This window comes from Geotrypetes seraphini, chromosome 13 (assembly GCF_902459505.1).
Source record: "Geotrypetes seraphini chromosome 13, aGeoSer1.1, whole genome shotgun sequence".
In the NCBI taxonomy this organism is placed as follows: Eukaryota; Metazoa; Chordata; class Amphibia; order Gymnophiona; family Dermophiidae; genus Geotrypetes; species Geotrypetes seraphini.
The window spans coordinates 48,289,907-48,305,504 of NC_047096.1; the positions used below are offsets into that span (position 1 = coordinate 48,289,907).

Below are 15,598 nucleotides of genomic sequence, written 5' to 3' on the forward strand. Positions count from 1 at the left end.
AAGCATGTTGCATTATAGAATACCGCTGAACGCATGGAACAATCACTTGGATAAGTGCTAGTATTCTATAACTTACATGGGCAACTGGTACCTGCACTTGAGAGTGTAGTTATCAATATGGGATGTTATAGTATAAAGATATGTTATTTTGGCACAGTCTCACACTATTTTAGTGCAAGTCCCATTTTATACAATGAGACCTAGGGCTCCTTTTACTAAGGTGTGTTAGGGCCTTAACGCGCGGAATAGCGCATGCTAAATTGCCCCGCACGCTAGACCTTATAATAATAATAACTTTATTTTTCTATACTGCCATAGTCAAAGTGACTTCTAGGAGGTTCACATAGAAAGAAGACTGGACAATCAGCAAATTACAGAATGCAAGAAGAAAGATGTTACATAATAAATTGGAGAAACATGGGGAAAGAATACATGAGAGAAGAAAGATGTTACATAATACATTGGGGTTATAAGGGGAAAGAATACCTGAGAGAGGTCATCTGATTAGGCAAGGAATTTGTCAAATAGAGCGGTTTTAATTGATTTTCGGAATGTGTTGTAGGTCTTTCTGGCTTTATTGAGCTGGCGTTGTTCTAGAAGCGTACTGCGTGGTTTAGCATGTGGTAATTTTGTGCGTGCGCTAAAAACGCTAGCGCACCTTAGTAAAAGGAGCCCCTAGTCACTAATAATTGGAGATAATAGTAAAATAACAAATCTTAATGATAGCCCTTGTTGATAACTTCTCCCTGGAGTAAAGAAAAACTAAGGGCCTCTTCTATTAAACTGCACTGGGGAGAGGCTGAAGGCAGAATGGGCAGGGCCAGGGCAGAACAGGGCGGGGCTAGGCATCTTGGATTTTGCCGAGAAAAATATAGTAACTGTAGGATGAAGGTGACAGAGGATAGACTCAGGGGTAACCTATAGAAAAGGTGGTGAATACATGAAATGTTCTCCTGGATAGAGGTGGTGGAGAGGAAATCTGTATCCAAATATAAACAAGCTTGGGACAAGTGCATAGGGTATTTAAGGAAGAGGAATGTTACAATGTAACTTTACCCTCCCATTCCCTTTTATCCTCACTGTCAAGTTCGTCTTGTCAATGTCTTTAATGTTCACTATATGCACTTTTAAATATTTACTATTTCAATTTCTTTTTCTTTAATTTTTTTATATTTAATGTAAACCGGCCAGATATTTGTTTGATGGTCGGTATATTAAAATTTAATAAACTTGAAACTTGATAGTAGATGGAATCGATGAGCAGACTGAATAGGCCACATGAATAGTCTTTATTTGCCGTCATTATTCTATATTTCTAAATGTAATAATTTATCAGAAAAAGCTGAATTTCAATGTATGCTTTGGGGCCCCCTCCCAGTTTTCTGTCCTGGAATCTGGCCTCAGGTCTTGACCCAAACAACATGTGGTATTTTATGGGCTAAGCAGTCATGGATGCCTGTTTGTAGAAAAAAATCAAAAGAAATAGATCACTCTTAAACCAGTCTGAGAAAAGGAAGTGGAAGACATTTTTAGTACCATGTACGCAAACAACACCATAGCTGTTATAGTTTCAATCACATTTTAGTTTGAAAATTGACTCCTGAAGTTTCAAGTGTTATTGTGACAAAGTCCACACCTTTTATTAAGCTGCGATAGCGTTTTTAGCGCGTGTAGAATATTAGCGCACACTAAACCCAAGCTACGGGGCTAGAACTAACGCCAGCTCAATGGTGGCGTTAGCGTCTAGCGTGTGTGGCAATTTAGCGCGCGCTAAGCATGCGCTAAAGCCGCTAGCGCAGCTTAGTAAAAGGAGCCCCTAATCTTGTATCTGCAGACTTGGGATGTACATTCATTAGTGCACCTCCAGTTCATTGGCTTGCTTAAAAACATATTAACCCACAAATTGACAAACCTTAAGAAAATTAGTATGTACTTAAAGGTTTTAGCGCATGTTAAAAAAAATAATGATCATAAATGTGTAAAATAAGGCAAAAAAAATCTGAAAATTAGGGGGGAAAAAAAAAAAAGAAGCTAAGCACCGGCCTGCAAATCTTTTTTATGCACATCCTGCTGCAGGCTTTGAAACCATTTTCATTTGGAATCAGTGGTGAAGTGAGGGGGGTGGGCCTTAGCCCTCCCTCTGACATCACTTCCTAGTTGCAGGACCAGGAAGTGTGTCAGAGAGAGAGAGAGAGAGAGCTGAGGCTGGTGCACGCAACTGGTTAGAGATGCTGCTTGTTGCCAGCAATTATTTGAAGAGGTATACTGGGGGGAGAGGGTGCAGCAGGGAAGGATTATAGGAGAGAGGGGTGATGAGGGAGGGAGAGGCACATAGCATGATGATTCCAGGTGCCTCCTTACCACTAGTAATGATTTCTATAGCGCTACTAGACATATGCAGTTACTTTGTCTGTCCCTAGTGGCTCACAATCTGTTTTTGTACCTGGCACAATGGAGTGTTAAATGACTTGTCCAGGATCACAAAGAGCTACAGTAGGAATTGAACCCAGTTCCTTAGGATCAAAGTCCACTGCACTAACCATTAGGCTACTCCTCCACTCTGCTAGAGTGGAGGAGTAGCCCTTGCTGCACTGCTGCTTGGAACAACATATGCAAGCTTTCACTTTCAAATTTGAGGCTATTTACTTTTTTTCTGCCAGTTTTGTTTTCTGCAAAAGTAAGCAGGTAGCTTTGAAAAAGCCTACTCCATATGCACGTTTCCTCTTCATGCCCCTTGAGAAAGCCTCTTCCCCATGCAGCAAGCCACATTGAAGGAGGACTATTTATAGAAACAACTAATTAATCCCTGCATCACCTTGAAAATTTCCCTTCAAGGGTTCGCTTTTATGAAATATTTGGAGAGAAAACTGCAGCTTGATGCTGGTAAATTGATACTCTCAAATTAATATTAAAGTTTTGGATCTCAAACAAACCAAAAGGAGAATTTTTTTAAGGCCCTCACCTGTTCTAATTCAAGAACTGTTAGCAATAAGCTACACTGGTTCAACAAGCTGTAAAATTTCTTGTACAAGTTAAAAAGTCATAGATTTTACACTAGTTCATGAATTTATTGCACAGAGGGATTTTATACCCATTTCTCTTCATTAGATTTAAATTTTGAAAAAGGCCTTGTTTTTGTTTTCTCGAATAAGAAAACAACATGTGTTGTAATACAGAAATGTTTTTTATAAGTATAAATGTTCTTGATTGCAGTACGATTCAACATTCCGCACGGGGTTATTTTAGTGTTGAGTACCGCAGTGTTTCAAAATGTCTCCATGCATAGTTAACAAATCAGCTAGGAAACAGTGACCTTGTAGAAATCTAGAATAGTTTCCTTGGCAGTTTCAGCTTTACTGCTCACAAAAAAAAACTCACCAGAAAAATAATAAAGACAAAAGAAAGTCAAAACCTATGTATAATGTCTCTTTCCTTTGCCTACCACAGCAAAGCTTCAAATCTTATCAGCATCACTGTGACCAGTTCTCCACTGAAGTTTAGAACCCTTGACATCTGGCTGTCTGCAGGGTGTCCTACACAGTTTCAGCAAGCATTAAAACGCATTCACATCTTTGGTATGTGCATGCAGAGGGGATTTGGGAGGACACCTTGCTGTCTGTTGACTTGTCTGAAGCATGTCTGGCTCCCAGAGGCATTGTGCCCAACAGATCAATTTATTTAGTTTTCTTTTTCTACTCCTCTTTAGCTTGATGAAGCATTTTCTGGTGAGGAAGGCTGGAGCTCCTTGGTCGACTCTTCCAGTGAATTTAGTGCATTGGCATCAAGACTGGTCTTCTTTTCCACTGACTGTGGCTCCGTTTTCTTTTCCTTCTCCTCCAGTTCTTTCTCTCCTTCCTGACTCTCTGTCATTTCCATTTCCAATGTTTGGGACAGGCTTTTCAGTTTTTCCTCTGCCTCAATCTCTTCCAAGGTTGGGATGGAGTTTTTCTTTGGGCGGCCTTTTGGCTTTGTGGGAGCTTCCTTCCCACCTTTGAGTACCTGAAGGGAAACATGGAAACATTATGACAAATGCTAAGGGAGATACACTGGAACAGCAATGCAGCATGGATGGATTTTGAACAGTTCATGTGCTTAAGGCATTCATTTTAGTTCCCTTCATTCCGTTATGCTTCAGTTGCATGCACATATTGGAAATGTGCACAGTTTCTGGACAGTGGCAAAGGCTGTCCAATTAGATAAGAAGTTATCAACGTGAGCTGACACGGTGAGAATGACATGGTGACAAAATTCATCACTGTTTCCGTCCCCACAGGACCTTAGTCCTTCTATGCCAGCATTCTTCAATGCAAGGCTTGAGGGTCAGTGGCTGTACCCATTCATACTCTGATTCTTATGTGAGCCAAGTATAGGATAATGAAGTTGTGACATCACTGATGTGATTGCTCTTAGGCATTGATGGAATGAGGCCCTATGACAACACAGTATCTGCTCTGGATACCAGAGACTGTCATTCTTTCATGTCTATCTCAACCTCAGTCCTTCTACACCAGCATTCTTCAATGCAAGGCTTGAGGGTCAGTGTCTGTGCCCATTCATACTCTGATTCTTCCCTCTCTCCTTAAAGAATGACATGGAGAGGGTTTCCTGCAGTTATCTGCGGGGATGGGGATGGTGACCATGTCATTCTCTACTGCAGTGTCCCGCAAACTTTCTCGAGCTGCAGCACATTAAAGGTAGTGGCCGTGGCTCGAGGCACCTGGAAGTGCACAGATTTCGCTGTGATGACATCACGTGCATGTGTGACATCATCGTGTCGATATCCGCTTGTGTGTGAAGGCCCTCCAGGCGGGCCCTGAGATGCCAGTGGGGAGTGCCAGAAGAAAAGAGGGCCAGAGAGAAGGATAGCTGCTGGCGCCCACTGATTGCCTACAGTACTTGCCTCTCGCCATGAGAAGCATGTCCTATAGGCAGTCAGCTGGCGCCTCTCCTCTCCCCCAGTGTACCATGGCACCCTGAAATCTCAGGAGGCACACTAATGTGCCTTGGCACACAGTTTGAGATACATTGCTCTACTGTTACCACATCAGGTTATTTTAGCACAGGCTCTCACTACACAAAATTAGTTCACTGTACTAAAATAACCCACAAGTGGTTAAAGAACCCAATTAAAAGTAGCCCACATTAATAACTTCCCCTCTTAATATCATTCAAACATCTACCATGTAGCAAAAATGACTTTTGGCTTTCTTATGTGACTTCACATCAAAGACCAACTGTATTCAGATTACTGTTCTAACAACCAAATTCACTTCCTGCTTATTTAATTAAGGATTGCAAAAGAAAAGCCAGGATAAATTATTCTCAAATTTTTATGACATAATTAAATACACTTAAGCTTCTTTTTAACTAAATACACTCTGGACGCATGCTACGTGCATAAATCAGTTATTGCTGCACAGCAGTATCACACCCCTTGATCTGGTTAAGAAAATGAGTTCCAGACCTTTCAATAAGGAAGCAACGACAGCTGTGCTATCCTCCATTATAGGCAGAAGGGGGAAAAGCAAGTAGTGTGATTGCATGTGAAATCTTCAAACTGTGAAGCGGTGAAATGCAAACACAATACTCAGGACTAACTTTTCTAAATCATTTAGCTGTTCTGTTGGCAATCATAAAATAAAAGTTTTTTAAATTCTGTAAAAAAAAAAATAGAACAAGAACATGAAAAGCAAAGAGCCCTTTATATTTCTTTTAGGAGCCATTTTAGAAATGTAACTGGGAAGGGGTGGTCTAGTGGTTAGAGCTACAGTTTCACCACCCTGAGGTTGTGGGTTCAAATCCTGCGCTGCTCCTTGGGACCTTGGGCATATCACTCAATCCTCCATTGTCCCAGGTACTTATATAGATTGTGAGCCTACCAGGACCGGTAGGGAAAATACTTGAGTACCTGATTGCAAACCGCTTAGATCAGTTCTTCAACCATCAGTCAGTGGACCGGTGACGGTCCGCAGAAATTTCCTGCTGGTCCACAGGGCCAGCATGTGCATCGGGCCCGAAACAGTGTTCTTCAACCGCTGGTCCATGGTAACATAGTAGATGACGGCAGATAAAGACCTAAATGGTCCATCCAGTCTGCCCAACCTGATTCAATTTAAATTTTTTTTTCTTCTTCTTAGCTATTTCTGGGCAAGAATCCAATGCTCTACCTAGTACTGTGCGTGGGCTCCAACTGCTGAAGTCGCAATGTCAGAGGGAAGGCTTCCAGATGAGGTGCAGGACGCGCGAAGAGCCACTGCCCGCGGCTTTGTGAACTGTGTCAGTTAGGAAGAGGGAGCCGGCTCGAAGATAACACCAGGGCTGCATAAAACAGACAGGCGGGAACAGGCCAGAAATTAAGGTACAGCATGGAGGGAGGGAGACAACAAAGGTAGGGGGAATGATTTTATTTTTAAATTTAGTAATTGAATTGTGTCAATTTTGAGAATTTACATCTGCTGTCTGTATTTTGCACTGTTCAGGAAGAAATGCATTTGTTTCTATTTCTCTGGGGGTTGTACTGCATGCAGAGTCTTGAATCTTAGGATTTCATTTGTATATATTAATACTTTTAGTGTTTAGTCCCATATTTGCATAGGGGTTATCTGTGTTTTGGTAGGAATGAATGTTGAGAAGCATACAGTGTGCTTTGTGTAGTTTAATTTTGTGGTTAACCATTATGTGTTGTTAATCCTATATAATAAAAAGCTAGCCGCGCATGCGCACTCCTATTTGCATGTTCCGTGCGCTGTAGGTCTGTGGCCGAAGGAGTGCGCATGCGCGCTTATACGTCACCAGCCGATCGCCTCCACAAGCCGGACCGCAGCCAGCCGCCAATCTCCGTTCCTCCTGCACCATGGCACGCCAGGCATGTCCCTGCCTCCCCCGCCACCGGCCTCGGGCTCCTGGGGGCCGGCGGCGCAAGCCGCCCGGCCGGTGCTGAGGCCCCGCCTCCCCGCTTCCGCCCTACACGGCGCCGCCAGACCCGGACAGTTTCCCACGAGGAAATAACAAAACAGCCTTACACTCACAGACCCGCGAGCAGGGTTGCTATGGAAACCCAGCCGGAATAACATGCAGTCGCAAGGGTCAGTGAGAGGGGATCAGGAGCTAAAGAAAGATTGAAAAAAACAAACAAACAACAGTGGACAAGGAGAGACAGACACACAGACAGTCACAGAAGGACAGGGGGCTAAAGAGACAGATTGAAAAAATAACAAAACACAGAGGACAAGGATAGAGAGACACACAGACACTCACAGAAGGACAGGGGGCTAAAGAGACAGACTGAAAAAATAACAAAACACAGAGGACAAGGAGAGAGAGACACACAGGAAAAAAATGACAGACAGACATACAGCAGCCAAGGAGACAGACAACAAAAAAAAAATACAGACATACTTACATATAGCGTCCAAGTAGACAGACAGAGAGATAGTGGGCAAGGAGACAGCAAAAAAAAATACAAACAGCCAAGGAGACAAACAGAAAAAATAACAAATACAATGCCCAAGGATAAATTCAGGAAAAAAATACATACAGACATACAGTGGCCAAGGAGTTAGACTGCAAAAAAGACATACAGACATATAGCAGCCAATGAGACAGACAGACTGACAGCGACCAAATAGACAATCAGCAAAAAAACACAAACACAGAAAGCAAAAAAAGAGAAACATACAGCGGCCAAGGAGACAGGCATGCAACAAATAGGAAAAATATAAAAACTTTTAATAAATCAACCATACGTGAAGAAGGAATTAAAAAAAAAAAAAGGAAGAGACACTTACAGGGAAACACAGGATCAAGAGCATACAGAGAAAACAGAAGTTTGCAGGAATCAGGAAGAAGAGAAAAATAGCAAAGAGACTGGGGATGAGAAAGACAGCAGAGATGCTTGCAGGGAGAAAAAGCTAAGAAGTAATGTTACAGCTTGAGAGTGCAGACTGAGGAAGAAAGCAGAGACAGCGTTACACAGGGAAATGGAGGGAGGAAAGAGACAGAAAGAAAAATACAGACAGACATAAATTCTAGCACCCGTTAATGTAACGGGCTTAACGACTAGTAAGATTATATTATGTGTATATATGAAAAATGAATGAAAAAAATAGTGTTACAATTAGAACTATTATGGGGGCAGGGTCTGGGGTAGAGATTGGGCAGAGATGGGCAGAGTCTGGCCTACAACTTAGCCCAGTGTTCTTCAACCGCCGGTCTGCGGACCGGTGCTGGTCCACAAAATAATTCTTTTATTTCAGCCAGTCCATAGGTGTACAAAGGTTGAAGAACACTGGCTTAGGTAACTAAATACCTAAACTAAATAAATAAATGTTTAGCAAATGTTAGCATAACTTAGCTAACATACATCAGCATGTACTATCTGCTGCTAAGCTCCATGCTAATAAACATTAGCTCACACTAACATTTAGTAAACATGCTCCTAAATTAAAATGGCATCTATAATCCCTTCTATCAAATAGATTAAAGGTAGGTTACAAGATCAGTAATATTTTGGTTTATAATGATCAAGATACACCTAGTTAACATAGGATAAACTACCTATGGATTTATATTTTGCTAGTGGCACTCAGAATTTTTCTGAGTACAGTCGGCATTATACCCAGAAGTTCAACATCAGGCCATATCTGGGCTCCAACATTGAATTTACAGGTTTACGGAGCCAGTGAAATCATAGGCAGTTAAGTGCAATATTCATCACTTAACTGACTATTTTTGCAATTACCTTGACCGGTTAAGTGCTGAATTTAAGTCGTCCCTAAAACACCCCCAAATAGCTAGTTTTGAGTCATGAGTTTGGATGCAAAATTCCAAAAGGAAGTAACAGTATAGAGGAAAGAGTATTTTGGTGCATAAAAGAAAAATGGGACTATCAAGGGTTTATCTGATGTTCTAAGGTAGCCAAACAGAAAAGGTAACGTCAAGAGTCAGAATGATGACTAAGTGCATAGGGAGAGAAATGGCCAGGAGGAAAAAGAAGGCAATAGTGCCTCTGTATATGTCTCTGGTCATACAAATTAACAAAAAATGGCAGAACTGGAGTATCAAAATACACACATATAATACAAACTTCAGTTGACTTTGATGAGTATTATTATTTCTTGCCTAGAAACAACACTTCATCTAGTAGGAGGAAAAAGGCCTCAGAAGCCACAGGGAGAAATACTACCCTGGAGCTGTGATGGAAAGAGCTATCTGTATACATACTATAGGCTCCGCTGCACGCATCTATCATAGGCTGAATTGCATTGTGCCAATCTTCGATAATATTGCAAGCAGGAGTTTATTCCAGGAGGACTAATGGGTGAACATGGAGCCTAAACTGTTTTCGGAAGACATTGCTTTTGTTGAGAAGTGGCATTAAATACTCAACAAGTGCTCATTGGATATAATGATTTTGACAATTCAGCGATGTAATTCAGAAGTTGAGTGAGATCTTTTTGAAATGCTTTTGTGTTCCTTTAAAAAGTACTTTTAAGGAACTAATTTGTCTTTTCAATGTGTAGTGAAACAATAGCCACTGGCGGCCTATGATAGAAGCATGCAGGTATATACACTGTGTATACACCTAGCTCCTTCCTTCACAGCTCCAGGGTAGTATTTCTCCCCGTGGATTCTGAGATCTTTTTCTCCTATTAGATAAAGTGTTGTATCTAGGCAGGAAATAATACAGCCGTATACTCAGCAAAGACAGCTGGGGTTTGTATTATATGTATGTAAGTCTCTGGTCAGACATCATTTGGAGTACTGTATATAATTCTAGAGACTGTACCTTCAAACAGATTAAATAGGATGAAGACAGCCCCTGGGTCTTTGCTGTGTTCTACCTCCTCAGGTTCCATTTCCTGTGGGCAGGAAGATGCAAAAGGAAGACCTAGGGGCTGGTTGAAGGCAGTCTGTCTTCGTGCTACTGCTGTAGGCAACCCCAGTAAAGTTTATAGGGGGAAGAGAAAGAGAAGAGGGAGCAATGCTGGAGCCCTGGGGTGGAGGGTCATGAAGGGTGGAGAGAGGGAGACCCAGACCCGAGAGGGATAGGGAGAGATACTGGACAGAGGAATGGAGGGAGGAAGAGATACTGGATCCATTGAACTACTGTATTTGAGAGACTGGAGACATCAGAGACAGGGGATTATGGCACTCTTTATTGCCGGGCCCTGAGCCAACACCTCATCTGGTCCAATGGTTAACCAGCCCTGGGTTGTTCATAACTTACAATATTCTGTAAGTTACATACATAAGAGGGAGTCTAACCATGCTCCACCCCTGTGAATGCCCCAATGTAAATATTTGGTATGTAAATTAAGCAGGTACTTGCAGAATAGTGCTTAGGTGGCATGCTGGCATAGACGTACATATGTAAATATGCACATACTCGTGTATATGCTAGTATTCTAAACATTTATGCATGCGATGGATGTGTATATGTTAGCCCCCAGTATACAGAATTGTCCTTTCATGGGTAAAATCTATAACTGTTGGCACTATAATGCACTTGTTTAATCCTATTCTATGAAGAAAATAGGTGCCAACTATTGCAAATGACCAAAACCACACAGACATTAAGGCACAATCACTTGTACCAGCCCTTTAGCACGTAAATTTTGGCATACATATGAATAAATGATAGCATTCTATGTATGCACTTGTGCATTCTGCCTATGAGCTGCCCAAACTTGGCCTATGCACACATCCACCTGCAAAGTAAACACCACCAAACCATGACACGTACTTTTCCAGTAGTCGGTATTTTATGGTAGGTCAATATTCAGCCTGTGGCAGTTGGGGTTTTTCAAAATGTCGGCCACTCCAAGTTTTTATATCTGGATTGGGTCATACCCAGATACCAGCCCTGAAAATCTGGGTCTAATGGCGCTGCTGGCGTTTATTCAGGTACCAGCAACTTTCAGCCCAGTACCTGGATAACTACTCGTACTGTATAGAATTGAGATACTCTTTTTGCTCTCTTAATTTCATCTGGATATTTACCCTGTTAGAGGACTGAATGTCACTTCTAATTGAAGGGCTTATTTCCAAAACATACTAAGTCCATATTAGTTGCATTGGACTTTTAGACATAAGCCCTGACTGGCTGGTGGTCCTCCAGGACAGGGTTGGGAACCACTGGTCTAGGGGGTAGTTATGAACAGAAGGGACTTTTTCTTATAGTGTCTTTTTTTTGAGCCAGTTTCAAGGGCAAGGAGTGGGGACTTTGTTGTATGACATGCATAAGTCACTTTGGCTTGCTCCCTAGCTTATACCCTCATTGCCACCCTAAACTCTTCTGTCTAGAGAGCCACTAATTACTTGGAAAAGAGACGGCTGAGGGGAGATATGATCTACAAAATTCTGAGTGGAATAGAATGGGTACAAGTGGATCGACTTTTCACTCCGTCAAAAATTACAAAGACTAGGGGACACTCGATGAAGTTACAGGGAAATACTTTTAAAACCAATAGGAGGAAATATTTTTTCCACTCAGAGAATAGTTAAGCTCTGAAACGCATTGCCAGAGGTTGTGGTAGAAGCGGATAGCGTAGCTGGTTTTAAGAAGGGTTTGGACAATTTCCTGGAGGAAAAGTCCATAGTCTGTTATTGAGAAAGACATGGGGCAAGCCAGTGCTTGCTCTGGATCAGTAGCATGGAATGTTGCTACTCCTTGGGGTTCCAGATTTTTTTGTTACTCTTTGGGATTCCAGAATCTTGCAGTTCTTTAGGATTCTGAATGGAATGTTTCTACTCCTTGGGTTTTGGCCAGTTACTAGCGACCTGGATTTGCCACCGTGAGAACGGGCTACTGGGCTTGACCCAGTAAGGCTATTCTTATGTTCTTAGCTCTGTCCAGACTATGCCTCAGACTACCCTAAGGTTATCTGGCCAACTTTTCTGTAGGTCTATCCAGGTAAGTGAAGCTGAAGATCTAGGCATGAGCCACTCCTACCCAGATAATGCCCATTGAATAGCTGGGTTCTAAACGTTCATTTACACATATAAGTAACCACTTCCATTCATTCATTCATTAAATGAAACAAACTCTGAGGGTGATAAAAAAGACCCAGCATTGCACCATACCATAGAATGGTATTGGCCTTTGGTAGGTTCAATTCAAAGACCATCTAATGGAGGAAAACTGAGCTATGTGTTTTGACTTCTCCCCAAAGGGAAAGCAGCAATCATGGGCAATAAATATTTCACAGCCATGATCTAATAACACAGTAGGAATATTTTGCCTCAAGTTCCCTAGGACAGTTTCAGCATAAATCAGGAGCAGAATGGAATAATCTATCAACCAAGCACAGATGGCTGAAAAAAGCTAAAAAAATGAGAGGTGGGACTGTAGAGAGTTTATTCTACTTACCATTTTCTTCCACTTCATGCGGCGATTTTGGTACCAGGTCTTTACCTGAAGTTGTGTCAGCCCCAGAGCCTGAGCTAGGTCCAGCCTGAAGAGAAGAGGAATGAAGGGCCAGTATGAAAAGGGAATTGTCTAAAGCAGTGGTTCTCAACCTATTCCTTAGAAATCACCTTGCCAGTCTGGTTTTCAAAATATTCAGGTACCAGGGTTGGCTACACCTATTATAGCGAATAGTTGAAAGTTATCATATATGAGTAACTGAAGGTCCAATATTGAAACGATTTATGCTCCTAACTTTGAGACCTATGCTCTTAAATTGGTCTTTTTGAAAATTTTCTAGGCTGAGTGTGTAAACTTATGCAAGGGGGCCTGATATTGAACTGGGCAAGGTAGCCAGGCTGCCTTCCACTGTTGACAGCACTCCCAAATATTCAGTGCCTGGGTTGTCAGCATTGAATATCCAGGGCAAAAGTTGGCAGCTTACACTTAATTGGCCAATCCAGTTTCCAATCCAGTTTCCAATGGCCAAAGATAGAACTGCCTTTTAGGTGGGTCTACATGGCTGCGTGCCTTAGCTAGCCAGCTGATGAAAATTGGTGGTGACTGGCTATGTCGCATGACACTGGACTGGCCAGAAAGCCCAATAATCAATGGGAGAACTATCTTATGACTTTCCTGTGAGCGTCTTGGCTTGTAAGTACAGGTAGTCGTCGACTTACGACCTATGCGACATGCGACCATTCAACTTTACGATACGTTTCCCCAGCCCATACTAATTACAGTACTGTACAGTATTTTATACCCCTCCCCGCGTACCTTTTCCCTGGTGGTCCAGCGGTGTATCCTGCCTGAGCCCCTCCTGCCAGTGTCAGAAGACAGCAGCGCACCCGTGCCGGCATGTGCAGGAGCGAGCTTTAGAACTCCCACCCTGCCCTGCGCCGCTGACTGAAACACTGCTGTTAAGTTCTTACGGGACTTGTGGTTCTCACGGTGTTATAATTATGAATAAAACGTTGTTCCTCTCTCATAAGTAAAATATCTGAGTCTCCCCTTCTCCATTTGGTCCTCACAACCCTTAATACAAAAAACTTTAAATCTATATATATAAAATCGGAGGTATGTATGTGTGTATGTGCTGCCATCACGCAAAAACGGCTTGACCGATTTGAACGAAACTTGGTATGCAGATCCCTCACTACCTGGGATGATATGTTCTGGGGGTCTCGTGGCCCACCTGCACACATGGGCGGAGCTACAAACAGAAAATCAGATTTTACCCATTCATGTCAATGGAAAAAATGTAAAAAAGCTGCCATTCTCACAGTAATTCAAAAACGGCTTGACCGATTTGAACGAAACTTGGTATGCAGATCCCTCACTACCTGGGGTGATATGTTCTGGGGGTCTCGCGGCCCACCTGCACACATGGGCGGAGCTACAAACAGAAAATCAGATTTTACCCATTCATGTCAATGGAAAAAATGTAAAAAGCTGCCATTCTCACAGTAATTCAAAAACGGCTTGACCGATTTGAACGAAACTTGGTATGCAGATCCCTCACTACCTGGGGTGATATGTTCTGGGGGTCTCGCGGCCCAAAACTCTATGTTGCTTGCTCAAGGGTGGGTTCACCCAATAATTTATATGTTCTTGCTCCAGAAGGTGAAACTAAAATTGTTGTTTATAATCACGTTTTGCGTTAGTTGTATTGTATTCATTTTGTCAAATATTTCACATTATAATTTGAATATTGTACTTTTTATTAAGCTGTAAAAAAATAATTTCATTTACCACTATAAAGTATCTTTATTTGAATCCATTTACAGTGTTATTGCTATAATTAAATACCCGTGCAACGCCGGGGCATCAGGTAGTCATCAATACAATGACCTTTTTCGTACCAATGCTCAACCAAATTTTTTTGTTGTTAAGTTCCCTATGCTGTTTATGGGAATTTTCTTTTTTTACCTTTTTTGTTATTTATTTTAGGGTAATAACACAACTAGTGTGCACTCTTTGGAAACAATGCACATTATTTGCGTATAGGAGATACTCTAACACAAGCTCCCCAATAGTACGGTCTCTTTTAGGTTAGTATCCACTCTCTCCTGATAGCAACACATGGTGATGTTTAGCGTAAACCCTTGGTTAACTAGTCAGTCAGCCTAGCATTCCAGCAACCAATCAGGTAGGAAAAATCAGAAATAATTGGGTCTGTATAATGTACAAATTAGACATCATCATCGCCATGAAGAAAACAACTAAGAACAAGGTCTTGAATAAAGGTAGCAAGGGTTGCCGTAAAGAAATGAAATAGAATGGTACCAGGCCAGCACTGAGCTCTGTGCCCCACCCCACAGAAGATGAGTCATGGAGAAGAAACTGAGTCATGGAGAAGTTTCTCATCGGTATGCTTCATGTCCAAGTCAGATAGAGAGTAGTCAGGCAAATCAACAGCGGCAATTAAGTCATCCATATGATACTGTAAGTACTGAAAGAAGGGATTCTGTGCAATGACCAGATCGGAAGCTGGCATGCCATCCCAAAGTTGGGAGTGTGTGAGTTTTTTCTAGAATGTTGGAAATGAAGGAAAGTTTTGAAATAGGGTGACAACTACTGATTTAGTAGGGATTAGGAGAAGATTTCTTAAGGCGAGCTCAAACGATAACATGTTTCTATTGCTGTGGAAGAATCTCAGAAGATAGGCTATAATGAAGCATACCGATGAGAAAAAGAAACTGGCTAAATGTGGGTCTCTGAGAAGCAGAGGAATATTATCACCAGGGGGGACATAACTGAGGCAAGTGCAAGGTTCATTAGAGAGTTGAAAGGCAGAAATCAAATTAAAAGACCAGCTGTAAGTATTTGCATGAAATTCAGTCATTTTGTTATGATAATTTACAGTGCTGTGCAAAAGCCTGGAACCACTTGTGAATTTTGCATTATTTCAACTTTATGACCTTTAATTTTTTGTTGTTGACCCAATAGATTTGTCCGTGTACCACATTATAAGGGATAGATTTGGCTATTAAAATCAACTTTTTATTCTAGCTTGGCCTTAAATGTCTGAGTTTGTCTGTTAAAATTGACGTTAATCGTTTTTCCTGCACAAATCGAGTAATGTAGTTTGCTAGCCAAAAAAAGTACATATTCATGTAGGTGGCCTTGAAAAAGGTTGTTTTGTGTGTCAGTGATGTCTCAGTATTTGATGGGCCTCCCTCTGTTCTTGAT

General features: G+C 41.7%; 1 protein-coding gene across 1 annotated transcript in view; it reads right to left on the bottom strand.

Moving 5' to 3' along the window:
• Positions 1–467: 467 nt before the first annotated feature.
• BARX2 (BARX homeobox 2) overlaps positions 468–15,598 on the bottom strand; it is an 88,986-nt gene continuing 73,855 nt past the window's right edge. Inside the window, exons 3-4 of the mRNA XM_033919377.1 lie at positions 12,371–12,455; positions 468–3,999 (exon numbers count right to left, since the gene is read on the bottom strand). Of these exons, the coding sequence (XP_033775268.1) occupies positions 3,703–3,999; positions 12,371–12,455 (382 nt within the window). The 3' untranslated portion in view covers positions 468–3,702. The remainder of the gene's footprint in view (positions 4,000–12,370; positions 12,456–15,598) is intronic.